Genomic DNA, 22483 nt, shown 5'->3' with positions numbered 1-22483 from the left:
CAGTATGTGGAAAATAATGTGTTTTTTGAACCTTAAACCGCATAAACATTTCATTACTCCAAATAATGTTCTTTTTAGCAGCATCATATGACCCCTTTAAATGGTTCAAACAGGGTTTGTGAATATTTCTGAGCGAATTATAGATCACATTACACTGGTGGTTCCCAGCAGGCACACAATGTCATAAGACGTTGATATTTGGTTAAATTTCGGTTGCGACGTCGGGTGACCAAAATTCAATGTCAATGTTAATTTGATGTCCAATACCAACCTCAGATGACGTTGATATTCGTTGTTTTTAGGTTGTGTAACCAAAATCCAACATTAAGTCAATGTCAAATTGGCGTCAAATACTGACGTCAACCCGATTTTCATTCTCAACCAAAATGCAACGTCTGTCCGACGTATAACTGATGTTATATTGACGTCCTGTGCCTGCTGGCTTGTGCTGTAGAAAGACATGTTTATCTAAATCACACTGCAAACTCAACTCTGGCAAGTACACAAACCATTTTGTGCATGAATTGACTGGCAGTTCAATTAATTGAATTGAAAGCTGTGCTGTTCAAAAACGTGTTTATCTGATCGCACTGCAAACTGGACTGAAATTGAATAAAATGGAATTTCTTTCTCCTGTAAATTGAGGAAACATTGGCCGCTAAGTGTCTTAAAACATTATGTGGCGGCAAACAGCTTTAAGCCCATGAGCTATTATTATTGTAAGGGCAACGTCCCACGAAATGAGCAGGAAATGAGCAGGTCTGTTGACGTCAATTCTCGTGTAATCAAGTGTAGCCTTGCATTGGATTGCTTTTGTTTCGCATTGCCCTTTGTAGTAAAACGCTTTCAAAATCCAGAAAACAGAAAGAAAGCTGCCGAAGCAAGCTATTGGGTCTTGAAATTTCAATAACAATTAACCTTTCGCAGACCCAGAGTGCAAAAATATCGACTTTATTTCTCGCCGAATGCCATGTGTACATTCTCCGGCAAGCACCCAACGGATCAAAATGTCTTTGATCATAAAACACAGTCATTTAAGTGCTCTCGAGTCCTTAAAAAAAGGACGGCACAAGCTCACACGTCAGCCAAAGTTTTCCCAAAATACTCCTAAAGGTGCTCTATTATCATAAATATCCTCGCGTTTCTTTGCTGGCTGTGAATGCGAGAGCCGCCAGCTGTGGGGGGATGCTGGGAGTAAATCATGTCCAAGTGGAAATGTCGGAGAGGGCCTTTCAGACGGGGCTGCCTTGAAATCGATGAGAGCCAGAATCATGTGGTTAATCAGCCCCGTGTTAGCACTCAGGAGTGAAGGAGCAGATCAGAGCCCCGCCGAGAGAGTGTTCTCACTCCATACCGAGAGGAGATCCACGGTCTCGCACCTGCACACAAGGGCGACTCCTGCTGTTCGCCTCCACCAGAACTCTGCTTCAGTGCTTAAGTGATGTCTTTATGATAATATGACAAGACAGACAGACACACACAAACTCGCTCACGCACACTCACTTATCTACCAGATCAACCAATCCAGTCTCAGTCACGCACACTTTTCGATGTAGTAAAAAGCAGCAATCTGTTTTGATGAGGTCTGTGGAGGGCTCTCAGCCTCCTGATGAAAGCTGTCCGTCAGCTCACGATACGCTCCTCAGCTGAAGAAATACACTGATTCTTTCACCTTTTCCAGGTCGAAATCACCTACAAGAGAGACAGTACATGATTATGGTCTTTTAGGGTGGAATATGTAACAATGAAAACAGAACAGTTGATTTTAGCACTCATTTATTCATTTAAAACACCAGTATACACAAGAGCCAGATACCGGAGTACATTTTATTTTGTAATTATATAGCTTTGATATGAAGTCTATTTAGATTAAGTCTCTTATGCTCACCAAGGCTGCATTTATTTGATCAAAAACACAGTAAAAAGAGTAATATTGTGAAATATTATTTTAGTTAAAAAAAACTGTTTTCTATATGAATATATTTCGAAATTCAATTTATTCCTTGGATGGCAAAGCTGATATTTTTTTAGCAGCCATTACTTCAGTTTTGAGAACAGTTGCACTGCTTATTATTTTTGTGTAAAACGTGATACATTTCAGTCTTTGATGAATAAAAAGTTCAAAAGAACAGTCTTTACTGCCATTTCTGATCAATTTAATGCACACCTTTTATATAATTGAAAAATGGAACTACATTTTGCCTAAAGCACAACAAAACTACTGTAAAATTGAAGTGAAAAATACTGTGACCAAACAACGTCAGCATAAATGTACATATATAAATTACAAATACACTTTAACATTTGATTGTTTTTTATGCTGACCCAAAGCTGCATTTATTTGATCAAAGATACATCAAAACAGCAATATTGTAAAATATTATTATTACATTATTTAAAACAACCATTTTCTATTTTAATATACTTTGAAATGTAATTTATTCCTGTGATGGCAAAGCTGAAGTTTTGCAGATTTGTGTATTAATAGTTTAGCATTTCAGTGATCAGCTACAACATAAAAATGATTATTGGTATCGGCAGAATTTCAACATCAGTTCATCCCTAGATGCTGATTTTGAATATTCATTTACCAAAAATGGACATTTAATTATTTCCAGAGATTTTTAATTCACTTGTAGCATACAAAATATTGATTTTAGCTTTTAGGGTGTGTTCACACTTGTAGTCCGGTTCTCTTGGTTCGTTTGGTCTGGACCAAAAAAGAAAACGATACATTTGGTCCGGGTCTGCTTACTGTTCAAACTGGAATTTTTGACAGAGAACCTAAAGATACCGAACCTAAAGGCATAGTCTGAATGATGTATATTTCGTGACAAAACTTACCGAACACCCCAAACAATAGGTGTGTTCGACGTAAAGCGGCGCAGCGCAGACCGACAAAACTTTAATTTAAAGTATGACATTAAAGCACCCATTTACCGATCGGTCTTTAAGTAGAATACACCTAATTCCATTTGCTGGACTATGCACACTCATTGTTGCTTGTACATATGATTTTATTTCCACCACATGCGAACTCACGAAGAGCTCATAAAAGTCTGTTTATCTCCTCATTGCTCCACGTTTGCTCTCTGCTCATTTTGTTTTGGATACACGCTCATTCCGCATCGTCAAATCATGTTGCATAGCGTCGCATCTTGTCATTACATCCTGTTTTTGGTTTGTTTAGAAGTATTTGGTTTGTGTTGCATTCATATTTCATTCGAACCACACCAGAGTTAATTTAAGTGCTGTCAAACGATTAATCGCGATTAATCACATCCATGTGTGTACTATGTCTATTTATTATGTAAATATAAATACACGCACATGCATGTATATATTTAAGAAAAATATGTTATATTTATATATTAAATATATTTATAATATAATATAAATTATATGAATATAAATAAATACATGTACATATTTTCAAAATATATGCTGTATGTGTGTGTATTTATTTACACATAATAAATATACACAGTACACACCCATATATCATGTAAACAAAAACTTTTATTTTGGACGCGGTTAATCGTTTGACAGCACTAGTTCGTTTGGAAGCAAACAGAGTTGTCCTTTTTTAACTAAAGCAGAATAGTTTTATAATATCAACCATCTATTGGTTATTGGCCTTATAGTTTATAGTGTTTATTTATTTCCTTTTTTAATTAAAGGTAATTAAAGTCATTTATTCCTGTAATGGCAAAGCTGAAATTTTGCAGATTTGGTGATCAAGAAACATTTTTTTATTATTAGTGTTGAAAACTGACAATTATTTTCAAACGTAGCTGTCATGAAATTGCCAAAATGGAGAAAAAAAAAATGCATTTCCTTGCAAAATAATTGATTTTCTTTTCTTAAAATAAAACCAAATATGACCCAGACATTTTTTGACAGGCTTTCACGAGATTCACCAAAAAAGTGCTGCTGTGCACATAAGCAACTGCAATTAATTTTAAAGAAGTGTAGAACCCCAAATCAATGAATACTAAACATTTCAGACATATTAAACAATACCATGCCACTCTATTTAATCAATCCATTCAACTCTAATCAATTTAATTTGTTCTTGAGAACATGAAACGAATCCCACAGGAGGTATTAATATAGATAAAACACATGCAAACGATTGTGGGTGGTCTGCTTGCTTGTGCACAAGATGTCACCTTGTTCTGAAGAACAGAGCAGAGGAAATCAAGCCTATGGGACACACATGGACGGACACACACTCCTCAGGCAGACAATTTCATTAGTGAAAATAAGGAGTCCTGGAAGAATACTGAGCGTGACTCCAGTAGCACGCTTATCAAAACTATAGAAATAGTAATACAGAAATAAAATCAGTGCGTGTATCACTGTTACACGGCGAATGAATCATCTTATTGCTCGTTTTCATTGACGCTGAGCTATTAAACATGTTGTAAAAGCGCCCCCTCAATATTGTCTCTGCTGAATCAGCGATTTGATGTGCCAGATGTGTGTGATTCTGCTGTAAATGTGCCCATGTTGTCCAGTGCGTTTCCTTCCGGCCCGTGTTACGTAAACAGATTAACCAGTTGACAGAATTAACTGTCATCAGTTTAATGAAATCTATCTCGCTGATGAACATAAAATCACATGTGCGGTTCTGCGAGATGGTGCGACGTTATGCAACGGTAAAAAGCTGCCTTAAACCTGACAAGCTGTCAATCGGATGAGGTCGAGCCGCCCGTCTGTGTGTCCGAAAGTGACGGCTGCAGTGCTCAGGGTTTAACTCACCTGTTTGAGGAACACTGGCCAAAAGCTGTGCCATCTTAAAGTGCTCTTCAAACTTCTTTGGCTTGGATACAACCCTGTGAGAGTGAAAACTGGACTCAATTGAACTGAACCACATTATGACAAAGCATTAGATAACCGAGAAAACATGAAAAGACAACTTTACGCGTTTTCAAAAATGATGATTTGAAAAAATGGTTGTTGTTTGTAGGGATGCACAATATATAGGCAGCATATCAGACGATATTGGTGGTTTTTGAATATTTATTTGCTCCTGTCTATTTCCTGTCTATCTATAGGCCGATTTTGAATATTCATTGGCCAAAATTGGACATTTAATTATTTCCAGAGATTTTTAATTCACTTGTAGCATAAAAAAATACTGATTTTAGCTTTTAATGTACTATTTTCGTCCCTTTTTAATGAAAGCAGAATAGATTTATAATATCAACCATTTATCAGTTATTGGCCTTAGTTTAAATGTTTATGTATTTATTTTTTATTAAAGAAAAGAAAAAAGAATGTAGCACAGATTTATAATTTTAGCAATTTATCGGTTATCAGTCTTACCTGATCTTTATTTCTAAATACAAACTATTTATACATATTATTTATACATTTTTAGTGTGTTATCAGTTTTCTTTAGGTAGTACAGATTTGTAATGTCGGCCATAAACAAAAAGATACTATAATTATTGGTATTGGCTGAATATTAATATCAGTTTTCTAGTAGTTAGCGGTTTAGTGGTTAAATACTAACTATTTGTTCATTTATTAGTATCACCTGATAGTGTATATTTATTGGCTGATATTGGATATTTCATGGTTTCATCCTTTTACAAATTCACTTTTAGTTTCCAAAATTATTTATCGGTTATCTGCCTTAATATGGAAATTACCATTTATCTGCCAATATTTGATATTGAATTCTAAACACAAAGTATTTATACACACAGTTTAAGTGTGTATGAATTTTCTTTAAGCACTATAGATTTGTAATATCGACCATTTATCGGTTACTGGCCATAAACAGGAAGATACTATAATTATTGGTATATGGCCAAATTTTCAATCAGTACTCATTTAGATGGCATTTAAGTGGTTAAATAATTTTTTTAAAAATGTATCTGTATGACCGGATACTGAATATTTTTCAGTCGATATTTAATTGTATCTGCCTATTACAAATTCACTTTTAGTATCTAAGCATTTATCGGTTATCTGCCTTAATGTGGAAATTATAATTTATCTGCCAATATTTGATATTTAATTCTAAACACAAAGTATTTATACACACTGTTTAAGTGTGTATGAATTTTCTTGAAGGATTATACGTAGATTTGTAATATCGGCCATGTATCGGTTATTGGCCATAAACAAGGATACCGTAATTATTGGTGTACAATGCCATATTTTCAATATCAGTACTCCATTAGTTAGCATTTAAGTGGTTAATTACAATTTTTTAAATGTATCAGTATCATGTGATATTGGATATTTAATGGTTTCTGCCTATTCCATGTTTACTTGCAGCATACAAGCTATTTATTTAATAGATTTCAGTGTTTATTAAAAAGAAAATGCCACAGATTTATAATATCAGTCTTTTATCAGTTTTTATTGACCTTATTGGCCTCTTTATTTCTTTTTAAGTGTTAATTTTCTCTCTTTCTTTTTTAAAGAAAGTAGCATAATATTAGTCATTTATCGGTTATCGGCCTTAACATGAAAATAATTGTTTATCTCTCAATATTTGATATTTACAAACAATTACAACCTATTTATTTCAGTTTTTAGAGTATATCATTTTTCCTTAAGTACATCCCAAGTAGTTAGCAGTTTAGTATCTAACTACTAATTATAGTAGTTAAATACCATTTAGTCGTTAAAAACTGGAAATGTGCAATGGGACTTACGGTGGCCTGCTGCAATATTTAGTTAGAAGAAACCCGGACAGCTCCTTTAGAATGGGCTGACTGTGCAGAGCCACAAACTGCTCACGACACATCTGAGGAGCGACAAAGAGCACTCAGTCAATCATTATGCACACTAATGCGCCGACTTAAATGCTATCTCCCTCTCGCTTCCCCTTTCCCTCAGACGTTTCACCTCTCTTCTATTTGAACTTTCCCATTTTAAGAGGAATCTGTGGTCACAAAGCATGTCAGGGAAAGACTCGCAGACAATAGACCACTCACAGAAGGAGAGAAGGATGGGAAAAGATAAAAGTCCAAAAGGAGTCTCAATTCAGACAGATGAATATGGTTTGAGAGAATAGATGGAGTTATTAAGCTTCAGAAGTTCATCGCAAGTGTCACATGGAGGTTAAGCTTATCTAATGAAGGTGACTGTCAAGTAAGTAAAGCCAGTGAAACAACATGATGGTGAGTAAATGGTGACATAACTTTCATTTTTGGGAGAATTATTCCTTTTTTTTGAATCAAAGCAAGAGAAAAATTAGTTCTAAAACAGATCTTTGAAAGGAATCAGCTGAGGTAAATTAAATGCTAAAGTAAATAAGCTTTTTTTTGTATTTGAAGATAAGTCTAGTTAATGGTCTCCTCTTTAAGAAGAATCGCTTTATGTATCCCCAAATTGTAAGTCGCTTTGGATAAAAGCGTCTGCAAAATGACTAAATGTAAATGTAAATGTAATGGCAGCTTTCCAAAAAATGCTTCAGTTGAGAGGATGAGCGGTATGGCCATTCAATACCAAAATAACCCATCCTGACAGGGTTGGTTATTGAACATATGGTGAACTCAGCATGCAAACATCTGGCCGTTAAGCTGACATGGTTGGGCCGCTTAGTCATTCCCGTTGAAAGAATATGCACTGAAAAATATTCGTCAGTGAATGCTCTGTTCCTTACACACCCTGTTCATGATGTCCACCGTCACAGCATGGGTCCAATAACAGTCATGGACGGACACAAACGTCAGACCAGCCCTGCATGTTTGAAGAAGACAGGAAAATGTACATACCACATAAAAAAAACCAACAACAAATAACTACAAAAATAATGAATATTATTGTTCATATAATATATTTAGATTATAAAATGTATTATTAATTATTTATGTATTAGTAATGTATTAGTTTATTTTTATGTATTATGTAGTAGTAATTATTAAATACCTGGAACACTTTATTGTTATCAATATTAATACAAATAGCATTATTATTAATAATAATAAAACCAATGTGTTATTGTTGAAGTGTGATTAATATATTATTATTATTATTAATAATAATAATAATAAATATAAGAATTATGAATAACTTAATATTATACAATATTAATACTATTATTGTTGGTATTAATAATAATGACTTGTTCATATAATTTATGTATATTATAAGATGTATTATTATTAAATATATGCATAACAAATATTTTTTATTTTATTATAAAATATTTTTTATTAAAATATGATTTTCATGTGTATTACTAATATTAATATTGTTATTATCAATAATAATAAAATGTTTATATGTATTATTATTATCATTTTTTATATATTATCATCAATTATAATAACATTATTATATTATATTATATTATATTAATTATATTATATTACATTATATTATATATACATATTATTATTCATTATATATATATTTCTGGGCCCATATTCACAAAACATCTTAAGGCTAAAAGTAGCTCATTAAGAAAATCTTAAAAATAATGGGCATGTCAGTCCTAAATTTAGGACTCCTAAATTTTCGCTCTAAGAGTATTTCACAACGAGTTTTAGCTTCTTTATTGTTATCAATATTAATACAAATAGCATTATTATTAATAATAATAAAACCAATGTGTTATTGTTGAAGTGTGATTAATATATTATTATTATTATTAATAATAATAATAATAAATATAAGAATTATGAATAACTTAATATTATACAATATTAATACTATTATTGTTGGTATTAATAATAATGACTTGTTCATATAATTTATGTATATTATAAGATGTATTATTATTAAATATATGCATAACAAATATTTTTTATTTTATTATAAAATATTTTTTATTAAAATATGATTTTCATGTGTATTACTAATATTAATATTGTTATTATCAATAATAATAAAATGTTTATATGTACCAATTCCAAATTTTCCTTTGATTATATCCTTGTTTTCATTAACCAGTTGGGCAAGAAGTAACAGCTGCAGCTGCTTTGTTTTTTTACGTTTGCATGCATTACTATCAGCCGTTATTCTACTCTGTTAATTAAAAGCTGTTTATATGCATATCCACTAACTATTTTTGAGAAGCATACATGTTGGGCTGACAAAAAGCTGAACATATACTTGTTTAATTAGTGACATTTATCCTGCATTTTAAAATCTTTATTTGAATGTGGCAATTTACATTTTTTTTTAATTTTTAAACCTTTATTTGAATATGGCAACATAACATTGTGGTCTACAATATTTCCATGAATAAATCTCTGACAGAGACTATCAGCCAATCACTGTGCATAGTTAATAAGCATGCTGACATCATCCATAGCAACGAGGTCAACCCCGCCCTTTGACTTCTCTCTATTCCTTAGTAAAAGTTTGTCTCAGCAGCTCTGTGAATAAGTTTTAAGAGAAAACTCTTAGCTAAAAATTTTACTGCTATTTTAGTGGTAACATAAAATGTTTTGTAAATACGGGCCCTGGTCTACTAATCATTTTATGTCACAAAAAGTATTAAAAACATTCAAATCAGATCTGCATATTGAACAAAAATGTGTAAAACGAAATATAATTTGTATCATATATGTCATAAGAAGGTAATATTGGTCGCTCTCTACTCTTAATCCTGGATGAACAAACTCTTGGTTTTCTGTTTCACATTGTTCAAATCTTGATATTCAGGTTAATGTGCTTATTTGCATGTTTATGAGATATAATATGGCCTGAAGAAGCAAAAACAAACAATACAGTCTTAATTTCTCCAGTTAAGTTGGCTAACACTACAATTGTCATTTTGAAACAAAATACAGAGCATGAAAAACTGTGACTGTACAAAACTTCTGAATATTTAATGAGGTAAACTCTTAAGTATATGATTGGTGGTTTGTTGTTAAGTCTAAACACATAACCAACCCAGTGTTAAAAGCCCGTTTGAGTGTGGGATGTAAAAAACAGTCAGCTCATCACCTGTAACAATGCAGTGATGTCAGCATCATGTGAGTGGAGTCCAGAGAGTGGATAAAATTAGGAGGGAAGGCGTTTTTCTGCTTCATGCTGTCTGGTTTCCTAAATAAGGCACAAGAAGAACAAGCTTAGACTTGGTACGAAGCACACTTGGGTAATTAAGGCCGGCGTCGACATCTTCTCGCTGGGCAATACATACACCTGTAGCGCCAGGAGCCATACATCACTGAACAGGTAGGTCAGTCTTAATTACCATCCAGCTGGACCAGTAAAGAGTAAAGAATAATGTGTGTGCTTATTATGGCTGAAGATATTTCATTATACTGCTCCATATCAGGCAAAATAGTTCAGAATAAAAATAGTGATACTTCAGGTCAGATACTCTCAAATTTCATCATGGGTTTTATGAAGTGATTTCCATTCCTTAGCCTGTGGGGTTAAAGGGATAGCTCACCCCAAAATGAAAATTCTGTCATTAATTACTCACCTTCATGTCATTCCAAACCCGTAAGACCTTGGTTCATCTTCAGAACACAAATTAAGATATTTTGATGAAATCCGAGAGCTCTCTGACCCTGCATAGACAGCAAGGTTACTACCATGTTTATGGCCCAGAAAGATAGTAAGGACATCGTTAAAATAGTCCATGTGACATCAGTGGTTCAACCGTAGTTATGAAGCTACGAGAATACTTTTTGTGTGCAATGAAAACAAAAATAACGACTTTATTCAACAATTTCTTCTCTTCTGTGCCAGTCTTCGACGAGCGTTCACGAGAGCGCTGTGGTACTTTCGTGAGCGCACAGAGAAGACTGCCCCAGAAGAGAAGAAATCTTTGAATAAAGTCTATGTTTGTGTTTTCTTTGCGCACAAAAAGTATTTTCGCAGCATCATAAAATTACAGTTGAACCACTGATGTCACATGGACTATTTTAACGATGTCCTTACTACCTTTATTGGCCTTGAACGTGGTAGTTGCATTACTGTCTATGCAGGGTCAGAGAGCTCTCGGATTTCATCAAAATATCTTAATTTGTGTTCTGAAGATGAACGAAGGTCTTATGGGTTTGGAACGACATGAGGGTGAGTAATAATGACAGAATTTACATTTTTTGATGAACTATCCCTTTAAAGTACACCACATAACATACATTCGTATTTAAAAAAACTAACTAATTAACTAAACCGTTGAATGGTAATGTACATTTTATACAAACTAAGTACTGAAGCTATCAGGAACTACCTATCTACAATCTTTAGGCTTCACAGAGCGACATTGTGCTGGAGATAATTTCTGGGAATTCAGCGAGGGCTTTAGGTCACTGGCCACAAGAGAGCTGCTGCCACCCTCATAATTTCATCATTTATTCAAGTCTCCTCATTAATGAAGGTCTATTCAGCCTCGAATTAGAGCACATGAATGATCTTTGAATCAGTTCGTGGTCTGTGTGAAACTCCAGTCAGGTCTTCTCTTTTAGCTGGTCTCGAACAAGCTTCTTCAGCTGCATCCCACCTGGAAACTGTCCTCTGGGAAATTAGAGCGCTTCTATTGGATAAGGTTGATTTTTCTTTCACCACCTAGAAGAGTAACTGACATCTGGTACATTGGCATCAGAAGTACATATCTGAAGAACGGCCCTTCAGCTTGGTCTGCATGGACACCCAAGGCCATTTCTCAAAGCCTGAGAGCAATGTATAATCGCAGTGGCGGCTGTCAGTCTAGCCACAAGTGTTTTTGGCCATCTTAGAGAAACAGGAGATCCCTTTTCGGCACCCCGGCTTCTGCTAATGCGATTCCTGTGATAGTCCGTACTTGTATGGTTGTCTATGACAGGCAGAGATAGAGAAATACAAGTGAAGCCCGTCATAAGTGGTTTTTAATCATGTCCTTGCAGCTTTTGGAGGAAGGTCTGCAAGATAACTCCCATCTGAGTCTCCTCCAAGTGGTATTAGCCAAGCTTGGGAAAAGCTCTGCAAGGATTGAAATGAGGTGATGGTATTAAAACAGCAGATGCTTGCGTACGGATTGAACATTTGGGGTTTCGGTGGGAAGCACAGAAGTGTTTGTTTAATAAAAGATGATTGCCTTGGGAACATATGGTAAAGTGGTGGATGACGGTGCATTTATGCATGAAAATCTTAGAGATAGAGACGAATAAGCAAAGATACTGCCGCCACATAAACAAACAGTTACCAGTGAGGCTTTAAGGGATATTTCTTGCAAAAATTACAATTCGGTTATCATATATTCCCTCTCATGTTGTTTAAAACCATTATGACCTTTGTTCTTCTGTTTAACACAAATGAGGAAATTAAGATTTAGCCCTCATGTAGTATTCCAGTCGTTTTGACCAGAAAGGATTTTTAAATTTTTTTTCTTGAAAATGCTAGTTAATGTTATCACACTGGATTAAATCTTGGTGACTTTGCTCACACAGGGTATGAAAACTTCCCACCAAAAAATTTATAATTTTTGTACTTTCTTGGGATTTTTCTCCCACCTTGTTACATTTGTGGTGTTCCCAGTCCAAAATGACCAGCCTACAAAAAACTGCTTTGTTATGCAATATTATCACCAAATCTTGGATTCAATATTTTTGTCAACTTGTTTTCTTTCAGTTCTCACAGATTTTGTACTTCTTTTTGGAACCAATTGGTCGAAGGCATCAAATAAAATAATAATAAATAAAGTTGACAAAAAGATTGAACACCACAAATGTAGCAAGGTATGAAGCATAATAAACAAGGCTGGTCATTTTTGACCCGGAACACTAAATTAAGCAAAGTATTTTTAGCACAGCATAAGAGTTCAAAATATACTTGTTCCTCTTGTGCTGATATGGATCACTTTTATGGTGCTTTTGTGTCCTTTTAGAAGCTTGAAAACATCAGTGCCCATTCGTTGTAATTGTATGGAAAAGATTAACTAGCACATTCTTCAAAATATATTTTTTGTGCTCCTCAGAAAAAAAGAAAGTCTTTCAGGTTTGAAACGTCATGAGGGTGAACAGACAATCTACTATCTCTTTAAAACAGTTACATTTGGAAACAACACAGTTCTAACGCAAACAAGCCAAAACATACTTGGTCTCCAGTGCAAGTACCCATCAACAGACGATAAAACCAGCAATGATGTTAGTTCACTGTTCATTCCGGGTAGCCCTCCATTCAGTAAATGACATGCAGGATGTGCAGCAGTGACATTTCAACACAAAATGCCACTCTTCTCATCGGAGGGACTTTCTGCTTCTTTCAAATCCTCCAGGGGTTTCTGTATATGATAATGGATTCTGGCCATCCATTGACGGGCCCAGAATAGTGTCAAACACTTGCGTGACACAGGTGCTGCCTTTAGGTGTTCCTGTTACTTGCAAATTTGCTGTTTAAGCACTCCAATTTAATTGTTTAATGTGCTCTGTGGAGTACGGTGCAATGATACTATACATAATGAACCAAACAAGAATGAAAATAGTATAGCAAAGACTTTCAAAGATACTTGTTTTCTGCAGTATTATTATGTTGGCTCAGCACCCATCACAATTAAATTTTTAAAGCAAACAAAAGTTCAAAGCACAATGTTGTTAAGTCACAACACCATACAGTTCAGCTACAAAACAACTAAATTAAGCCACTACATTAAGCCACAATGCAAAAAAATGCTTTTGACCAAAAGGAAACAGTGTTATTGTTAAGTGCTAAAAACAAAAATGAAAAATAAATTCCGTTATCTGAAATAAAATATTTTGTTTTAGTTTTTAAGGGATAGTTCACCCAAAAATGAAAATTCTGTCATTAATTACTCACCATCATGTCGTTCCAAACCCGTAAGACCTCCATTCATCTTCGGAACACAATTTAAGATATTTTTCATGCATTCTGAGAGCTCTCTGACCCTCCCATAGACAGCAAGGATCCTTACATGGTCAAGGCTCAGAAACGTAGCAAGGAGATCACTAAAATAGTCCATGTGACATCAGTGGTTCAACTGTAATTTTACAAATCTACGAGACTACTTGTTGTGTGCAAAGAAAACAATAATAACGACATTATTCAACAATTCATCTACTCCGTATCACCCTATAGCGCCATTTTGGAGAGAAACAGATATGTAAACGTAAACTAAACGTAAACGTAAATATGTAAATGTAGGATCCTTGCATCTATGGGAGGGTCAGAGAGCTCTCAGAATGCATCAAACATATCTTAATTTGTGTTCCGAAGATGAACGAAGGTCTTACAGGTTTTGAACGACATGAGGGTGAGTAATTAATGACATCATTTTCATTTTTGGGTGAACTATCCCTTTTTAATACATGGTATGGTATAAAACTGACTGCAGTAAACATGAAATGCCACCAGACAGCAACAACACCAGATTGTGCTGAGAAATGTAACAACTAAACTAAAAAAATAATGATACAGTGAAAACAAAAAAAACTTAATTAAAAAAAATAAAATAAAATGAATAAAAGATTCAAACTACAAAAATCCTGGTGACATGGAAATTAAGATTTTTAATGGCATAATTACACAAAAATAATTTGTCAATTAAGGCGAATGCGTTTTATTTGAACCAATTACTTTATTTATTAGATTTTACTGAATCACAATCCATTTTAATGGATTAATAAAAACGATTCAATACAATGCATTTTCATCAAGATTTGGCAGCTGAATTATTGTTAAAAATCTCTTGAAAAAATTAAGAGAACAGACACATCATTCAAAATGCCAAATGAATCATGTAAATAATACAATGAACAAGAAGCCATGGAAATGTGGGGAGAGGTCAGAGGTCAACCTCAATACAGGGGTCAAAGTCAGAGAGAGGTACTTACTCATTGGCATCATGACTTATATGGATGCTCAGGTTCTGCATGCTGCTCTTGAGCTGCGAAAAACAAGAGAAGACAAGAGAGTCTGAATGGGTAACAAGAAAGAAACTACTATGAAATGGAAGCAAACAGCTTGTGCGGCAATGTCACTGCTTTGAAACTTAAGTATTGCATTGTTTACAGGGGACACCATCATGTAAAAATTGGCTTTAAATGGGTTGCTATGTTAAATGTTCCAAGTTTAAATATTATATTAGTTGACCTTTATCCAACTTACCACATTGACCTCTAATATAAGCCAATGCATACGAATATTGCAATCAATCTCCTCATCTTTCTGCTCCAGACTGACCTTCAAGTTTCCTATTGATCCTTTTCAAAATCTGATAGAAATTTGAGCGAGTCTCTTAATCTAAGACTGACCAAATGCTCTCAGAAACCTCCACAAACCACTAATATTGACATTGACACAATGCCATTAAAGAACAGGAGCTTAACCGTAGTAAAGGTTGGCGTCCATCACCTAGACGCTGAGGTCGGGCTACAACCCATGAGTGAGTGACTGCTCTCGGTATAGGAACTGTCAGCGTCAGGGGTGCATCCATCACATTACTACTTTGATTAGTCTCTACGGCGCCCCAGGAGCCCATCCCGATGCGGCTCAATTCAATGGAGAAGTGCAGGATGACAGGGAATGAAGTTTCAGAAAGTGACAGATGGACATAAAAAGAAAAATGTATAGAAAGTGCTGACGGGGACAGTAAGGTAAAAGGTTTTGCTGGTAATTGGTGTGCAGGTTCACTGGGACATGAATGGGGCAAAAGTGGGGAAAAAATGAAGTGAAATGTGTCCATTTTGGATTTCTGATTTGGAATGGGGTACGTCACATGTGTCAAAGTCCGCTCCTTAAGAGCCACTGGAGCTGGTTGGAGCTACACTCTGCAAGACAAAACACCTGCCTGGAAGTTTCTAGTAATCCTGGAGATCTTGATTAACTGGTTCAGGTGTGTTTAATTAGGGTTGGAGGTAAACTCTGTAGGACAGTGACCTTCCAGGAAGTTTGACTTTCCTGGTGTATGGGAAAAACGAGACAAGTGGCCTTTCAGTTGCAATGATTTATGAGTCCATTAAGGCTCATTAACAGGAACAACAAAACCGAGGAGACATTGAGGGGCGTGATGGGGGTGAGCCAGGCCTTCTGACACGTGAAGGGTCAATGTACATCCTCGAAAGCTCTTGGGGAAAACAGGACTTGCAATATACTCCTGATCCACTGCTTCTGGTGGTGAAACTAAAACTCCTAAATAGGGAAGATAAGACCAAAGCAAGCCATGTTGTCAAGCTGGCACGATGCCCAGACAGTGGAAAAGGGATTCCTATCTAAAGTGCGATGAGTCCTGGCTTGGACAGCTGCCTGAGCTTTTCCTGCTCTTGAAAAGAAAGCATGTTGCAAAAGAGCAGCTGTATCTCCTTCACTTGTTCTCTAGTGCAGTGGTTCCCAAACCTGTCCTGGAGGACCCCTAGCCCTGCACATTTTGTATGTGTCTCTTATCAGACACACCCAATTAATATCTTGCAGTCTCTACTAACGAGTTGATGAGTTGAATCAGGTGTGTTAGATAAGGGAGACATACAAAATGTGCAGGGCTAGGGGTCCTCCAGGACAGGTTTGGGGACCACTGCTCTAGTGTCCTTTATTGCAGAATTCAACTACAAAACCTTACATGAATCTAAAAGCTAAAATGAAGAGTTTTATGCCATTTTACTGGGACTGAAAGTAGAGAGTATGACAGATAATGATGAAGAAAGCACAGAGGAATGGGATCAAGACAAGTTGCGGTTGGGATTTGACCAGTTTCCTGCATGAGCATCCTATACTGTATGCCAAAAGAGCAGCATCTAACTTTCAAGGATTCCAGCTATCCACAAAGCTGCCACCTCTTTTATTGAATGCATCCATCTGAGCCACACAGCAAGACTCTCTAATCTTTCAGCATCCCCAAGAGACAGGCTTTATACCACAGGTGACCTCTTGCCTGGTTAAGTCCTCTGGGAATACTCTTGAAATATCCACTGTATTCATCAACGCTTCTACAAAAACAACTGTTTTGCTGAAGGATCAATTAAAATGGATGATTCATGCTCTGCCGCCATGCAGAGCCCTGATCTTTCTGATATAAAAAAAAATTAAATCTTGTGGTGCACATATTAAAGCACCTCGTTTTTGATCTGACTTTCAGACCAGGCGAAACTTCAGCTTTAGCAAATTAGCAGGATGTAGAAGTAAAAAAAGTAGAGTTTTGGGTCATAAGAGTTGCAGTGGGGCTTGACATCCTTTTGGGATCAGACTGTAGACAAGGAACACCACAAGAGCCCCAGGGGAAATCACATTTCCCCTTTTTCCAAGGACACTGCAAGTGTTTGGCCATTAAAGCAAAGGCGACAAATGATTCCCCACGGCTTTCATTCCTGCTGGTTGTCTTCCTTACAGAATTACCAGACTGTTTTTCCTCAACTTGACGTATAGCCTGTGAAAGAAACATTTCAGCCTCCAAAAGTGACCCCTAAACTGATTAACAGCAAACAATCACATTAGCGAGCTTTACTGATGCATATCCCAAGTCTGGTTCCCTCCCAAGTGTAATTTCCTTTCCCCTATCAACAGACACAGTGCTGCACAGTGACTGAATAAATACTGCCGAATTCACCCTGTCTTATTTGTTTACTTTGATTCGACGGCATTACACTCCCTTTTCCCTGGCATCTAATTAATTCGCCATTTCCCATGTAAAGAAAGATCAAGGGTGGGTTGCAAGAGATTGAATAACAGAGAGGTGACCTCAGATGAAGTGTCTCATTGATGCAGCATGAGAAAACGTTTCCTTGATTACATTTGAAGTAGGGGGTTGAGATTAATACTGATTTTGATTTTTGGATGCTCTGAGTTAAGAGTCACACAGCAGAAGAAAAACACCCAGATAGGTTACGTGGGAGAAGTTTTATATAACTTAATATGTCCAATAGTTCCAACCACCGTTTTTTCTTGAAACCACACATAATTCTTGAAAACAACTCTTTTTAATGGTGAATTTTAAAATCCAACCACACATAATTCTTGAAAACAACTCTTTTTAATGGTGAATTTTAAAATCCAACCACACATAATTCTTGAAAACAACTCTTTTTAATGGTGAATTTTAAAATCCAACCACACATAATTCTTGAAAACAACTCTTTTTAATGGTGAATTTTTAAATCAACTTAAAACAGCTTTCAAAGCCTATTTTACTGGGTTGTGGCAGGATATTCAGTGGAAAGAAAACTAGCATGGACCTTAATTTTAGCATTCGGAAATCGACTAAATGGTTAAAAAGTGTGTGTAACATACTGATAATCTGCAGTAAAGATAAAGAACTACTCCCCTCCTAAACCACATGCCAACACCTGTTGATTGTAATGTAACTGTTCACCAAAAATGAAAATTGGTTATTTACACATTTACTCACCCTCATGTCATTACAAGCATGTACAACAGGGTTCCTCAAATCTTGCCCTGGAGGGCCAACGCGCTGCAGAGTTTAGCTCCAACCATGATCAAACTCATCTACCTGTGATTGTCTAATGATCCTGAAGACATTGATTAGCATGCTCAGGTGTGTTTGATTAGGGTTAGAGCTAAACTCTGCAGGAAAGTGGATCTCGTGGGCCAGATTTGAGAATCCCGGATGTACGACTTTCTTTCTTCTCCAGAACAAAGATTTTTAAATCTTTGCAATGCATTTTTTATATTGGACCACAGACCACCAGAAGAAGCATTTCTGCCACCTACTGGACTGGAGTGCACCTACTGATTTTACAAGGATTTCTCTGTTAAAACGAGAGTTCACCCAAAAATGAAAATTTAGTCATCATTTACCCAACCTGTTTGTCGTTCCAAACCTGTATGAATTTCTTTCTTATGTTGAACATAAAGATATTTTGAAGAATGCAGGTAATCAAACAGTTGATGGTCCCCACTGACTTTCTTAGTATTTCCCTCGCTATTATGGAAGTCAATGGGGACCAACAACAGTTGGTTTTTCAAAATTCTTCAACATATCTTCTTTTGTGTTCAACATAAGAAAGAAACATACAGGTTTGGAACGACATGAGGGTGAGTAAATGATGACAAAATTTTCATTTTTGGGTGAACTATTCCTTTAAAACGAATTTCTAACAAAAACCATTATAACACGTTTTGGCTGACACGTTTGGGTGTTTTATTAAGTGTTCAAGTTATGATTAATTAAGCTATACTCACATTGACTTCACCCAAACAGTTATTCAATTATTTCATGTTGTGTTCCACGGAAAAACAAAAGCCATACATAACTCAAGGGTGAGTAAAATATTTTCATTTTCAGGTAAGAGCTAGACCAGTGATGATTATTAAGTAAAAAGGATTGGTTTTAATTTTATGGTGACTTTGGGGTTCCTGTTCAGAAGGAATAAATAGCCACGATGTTTGATTTCACGTTAATGAAGAAGATCAAGCCTGCAATACGGTCTGCGTGGAGCTTAATGCTCCTCACGTATCAGGTTCTTAGACCTTGTCAAACAGTTGAGCCTCAATCACAGCAAAAATCCTCATTAGCAAACTGCGCTGTGCGCGGAAGACCCAGATACCTTGAATCCACGAAGCTGGCAGACTACTACGGGTTCCCCTCAGACATAAATAACCCAATATGCTAATGAAACGAAAACTATAATAAAAGAGATAATCATAAAAGGGGGCTGTGAAACTCACCCTTACACAACACCATTAAGGGTCATTAAGATCCATCATGCAGGTTCATCTATGTAGGGGATGGTACGGCGAACAGGTGGAGGTAGAGCTGGGGCTCGGACGTGATTAATGGGAGTCTTGGTGGTGCTACATTAATCTGGTCAGTGTTACATTTACAGGGGAATTGCAAACCCCTGGTGTGACCGCCTAACGTGTCTCCACAGCTAGGTGAAATAAAAATAAACACACTATAATGCTCTAAATGGTGTTGTACATGATCAACCTTTGACCTTGACCCATCAACCGTCTTTTGAGGATAAAAGGGTGCGCCATTCATGAAGAATGTGTGTAGTAATGGACCTGGTGGCCTACGTAATACATCACAACGTGGACCACCTTCAAATGCTGGCACGATACATCCATACCTTCATTAAAGTAAAACATGCAAGAGGGATATGCATATCAAACTTCATACATATCAGCTAGGCCGATGCTTTCATGCTAAATTTAGCAAGTGAACCATTATATTTTGAATATGAAACATAAGCACTGAATACATTAATTACATTGTCATCAAACAGTCAGCATTCACATGAGTAGGATTTTAACATGCTGAATGCCGTAAATGGCCTTCAAACCTCCTGCTCAGTAAAAGAAAAGGGCTGAAACGGTGAAGAACTTATGAGGTGATGATGGTCTAATGATGACCTTCATCAGAAATTCCATAAAAGTCCAATAAAATGTGATGACCTACATTCGTGGAAGTGGGTCATGATATTTAGGACCAGACAGTACAGTCTGCAGTAGAGATTCAGTCAAATTTCTGGAAATTTTTAATTGAAAATTCTAATGGAAACTGTTTTAACAGTTAAAAAATGAGTTGCTGCAATGTGTTCACACAGTATATTCAAAAGATGTATTTGTAACATCAACGCTTATAACTGTCTGCAAACCATAGCTCTTTTGTGGAACACTTCTCATGACAAACACCTGACTGATCAAACAGTTTACCTGTGATTACGGAGTGCTTGATTTGATGCAGACTTGACAGAGTGTCAGTAATACTGCACCTGATCGTGTCTGAATGATCATGGAAGGTAAAATAATGATCACAACTATTACATAATTTTAATTGTGCATCCCAAGCCCATGCCAGTAATAAAAAACCAGCCCAAAGTAGCGCAATTACCATGTCCCAAATATAAAAATGTCATTTCCATCCCTAAAATACATATTTTACAGTCACTGTTACGTACATTTATCATAAACACAGCTCAAATGCTTCCTACTAGTGTGGCCCAAAACATTTAGCAGTTTTATTACAGGTAGAATGCAAAATGTTTCAGTACAAGCATTTCAACCAAATGTAATTTATGCAATATTTTAAACCTTTAACCCACTGGGGAAAATCAACCCGCATGGCAACAGTTTAAAAGCAGCCCAATTTCGTGGAAAAAAACAACAACAACAACCCTGCATCCAACACGAGCTGCAGAAGTCAGATTTGACTGATCACGGGTCAAAAGTAAGGAGAGATAACTGACAAAGATGTTGGAGGATTTGCTCCTCAACAGATCCTGAGCTCATTGACAAATATCTTTTATCGTAAGATGTGCTCCCTTTACACAGTGCGTGCGCGATCGCGAAATCGAAAGTGAACTGCGACTGCTAGCGCTCATTCAAAAGGGGTTTAAATACGGCGCCCTGATGTACGAAAATAATATACAATATTAGAATGTTTGCGGGAGCGCACACAAAAATCGCAGGAGCGGATGGGAGCATGCGATAATGGTCAGAAATTCAGCGAGAGTGTGATCAACAAGCCCAGCGCTATCACGCAGCGGTGCAGTCAGTCAGTGAGCGATTTAACATGCTGAATGCCGTAAATGGCCTTCAAACCTCCTGCTCAGTAAAAGAAAAGGGCTGAAACGGTGAAGAACTTATGAGGTGATGATGGTCTAATGATGACCTTCATCAGAAATTCCATAAAAGTCCAATAAAATGTGATGACCTACATTCGTGGAAGTGGGTCATGATATTTAGGACCAGACAGTACAGTCTGCAGTAGAGATTCAGTCAAATTTCAGGAAATTTTTTATTGAAAATTCTAATGGAAACTGTTTTAACAGTTAAAAAAACATTATTGTAAAAAATGATTATTATTCCAATTTACACTGACATATACTGTAGGCTTCAACAAATCCTAAAATAAATCTTTACAATAATTGTTTTATAAAAAAAAAAAAAAAATGAAAATATTCGCTCACACTTTATTTTAAGGTCCAATTCTTGCTATTAACAAACCATTAACTACGACTTTTGCCTCAATAAACTCTTAATTTGCTGCTTATTAATAGTTAGTAAGGTAGTTGTTAAGTTTAGGTGTTGGGTAGGATTAGGGATGTAGCATATGGTCAGGCAGATATGTGCTTTATAAGAGCTAATAAACAGCCAATATGTTAATTAGTTCACGTGTTTTTGTAAGAAAAATATCCATATTCAAAACGTAATAATCACTTTAATGTAGCTTGTGCCAACAGTTGTACAGCTCCGGGCGGATAACGTAAGATGTCAGTGTTGCTCATGCCACGTGAGTCTCATGAAAACCAACGTTTGCTTACAGGAGCAAAGGAAGCAAAGTTTCCTTACTTTAGCAAAGGAAAACCAGTCTCCTCTCCTCGTTTTGTACTTCTAATTCTTGACCGTTGTTTTGTTTTGATCTCTCCCCTGCGCTTCCGTGTGCGTCACTTCTGTGCGGCGCATGCGCAACGCTGACCTCATACGTCATTCCCCTGAAACTGCTTCCAGTGTACAACAGTGAGCGCAAGCTACATTAAAGTGATTATTACATTTTGAATATGGATATTTTTCTTACAAAAACGCATCGATTCGCTACAGAAGGCCTTTGTTCATCCCCCCAAATCCGTGTGAGACACTTTTATTTTTATGGATGGTCGCATTT

General features: G+C 36.1%; 1 protein-coding gene across 1 annotated transcript in view; it reads right to left on the bottom strand.

Annotated features, from left to right (window-relative positions):
• Window positions 1-1506: 1506 nt before the first annotated feature.
• The window catches only part of polrmt (polymerase (RNA) mitochondrial (DNA directed)), a 55169-nt gene continuing 34192 nt past the window's right edge, over window positions 1507-22483 (bottom strand). Inside the window, exons 15-20 of the mRNA XM_016485157.1 lie at window positions 14760-14812; window positions 9925-10023; window positions 7635-7707; window positions 6678-6769; window positions 4765-4838; window positions 1507-1692 (exon numbers count right to left, since the gene is read on the bottom strand). Coding sequence (XP_016340643.1) covers window positions 1643-1692; window positions 4765-4838; window positions 6678-6769; window positions 7635-7707; window positions 9925-10023; window positions 14760-14812 — 441 coding nt within the window. The 3' untranslated portion in view covers window positions 1507-1642. The remainder of the gene's footprint in view (window positions 1693-4764; window positions 4839-6677; window positions 6770-7634; window positions 7708-9924; window positions 10024-14759; window positions 14813-22483) is intronic.

Source organism: Sinocyclocheilus anshuiensis, unplaced genomic scaffold (assembly GCF_001515605.1).
Source record: "Sinocyclocheilus anshuiensis isolate Anshui unplaced genomic scaffold, SAMN03320099.WGS_v1.1 scaffold305, whole genome shotgun sequence".
In the NCBI taxonomy this organism is placed as follows: domain Eukaryota; kingdom Metazoa; phylum Chordata; class Actinopteri; order Cypriniformes; family Cyprinidae; genus Sinocyclocheilus; species Sinocyclocheilus anshuiensis.
Note: the sequence above shows the minus strand (reverse complement) of the source record. Positions and strands in the feature narration are given on the sequence as shown.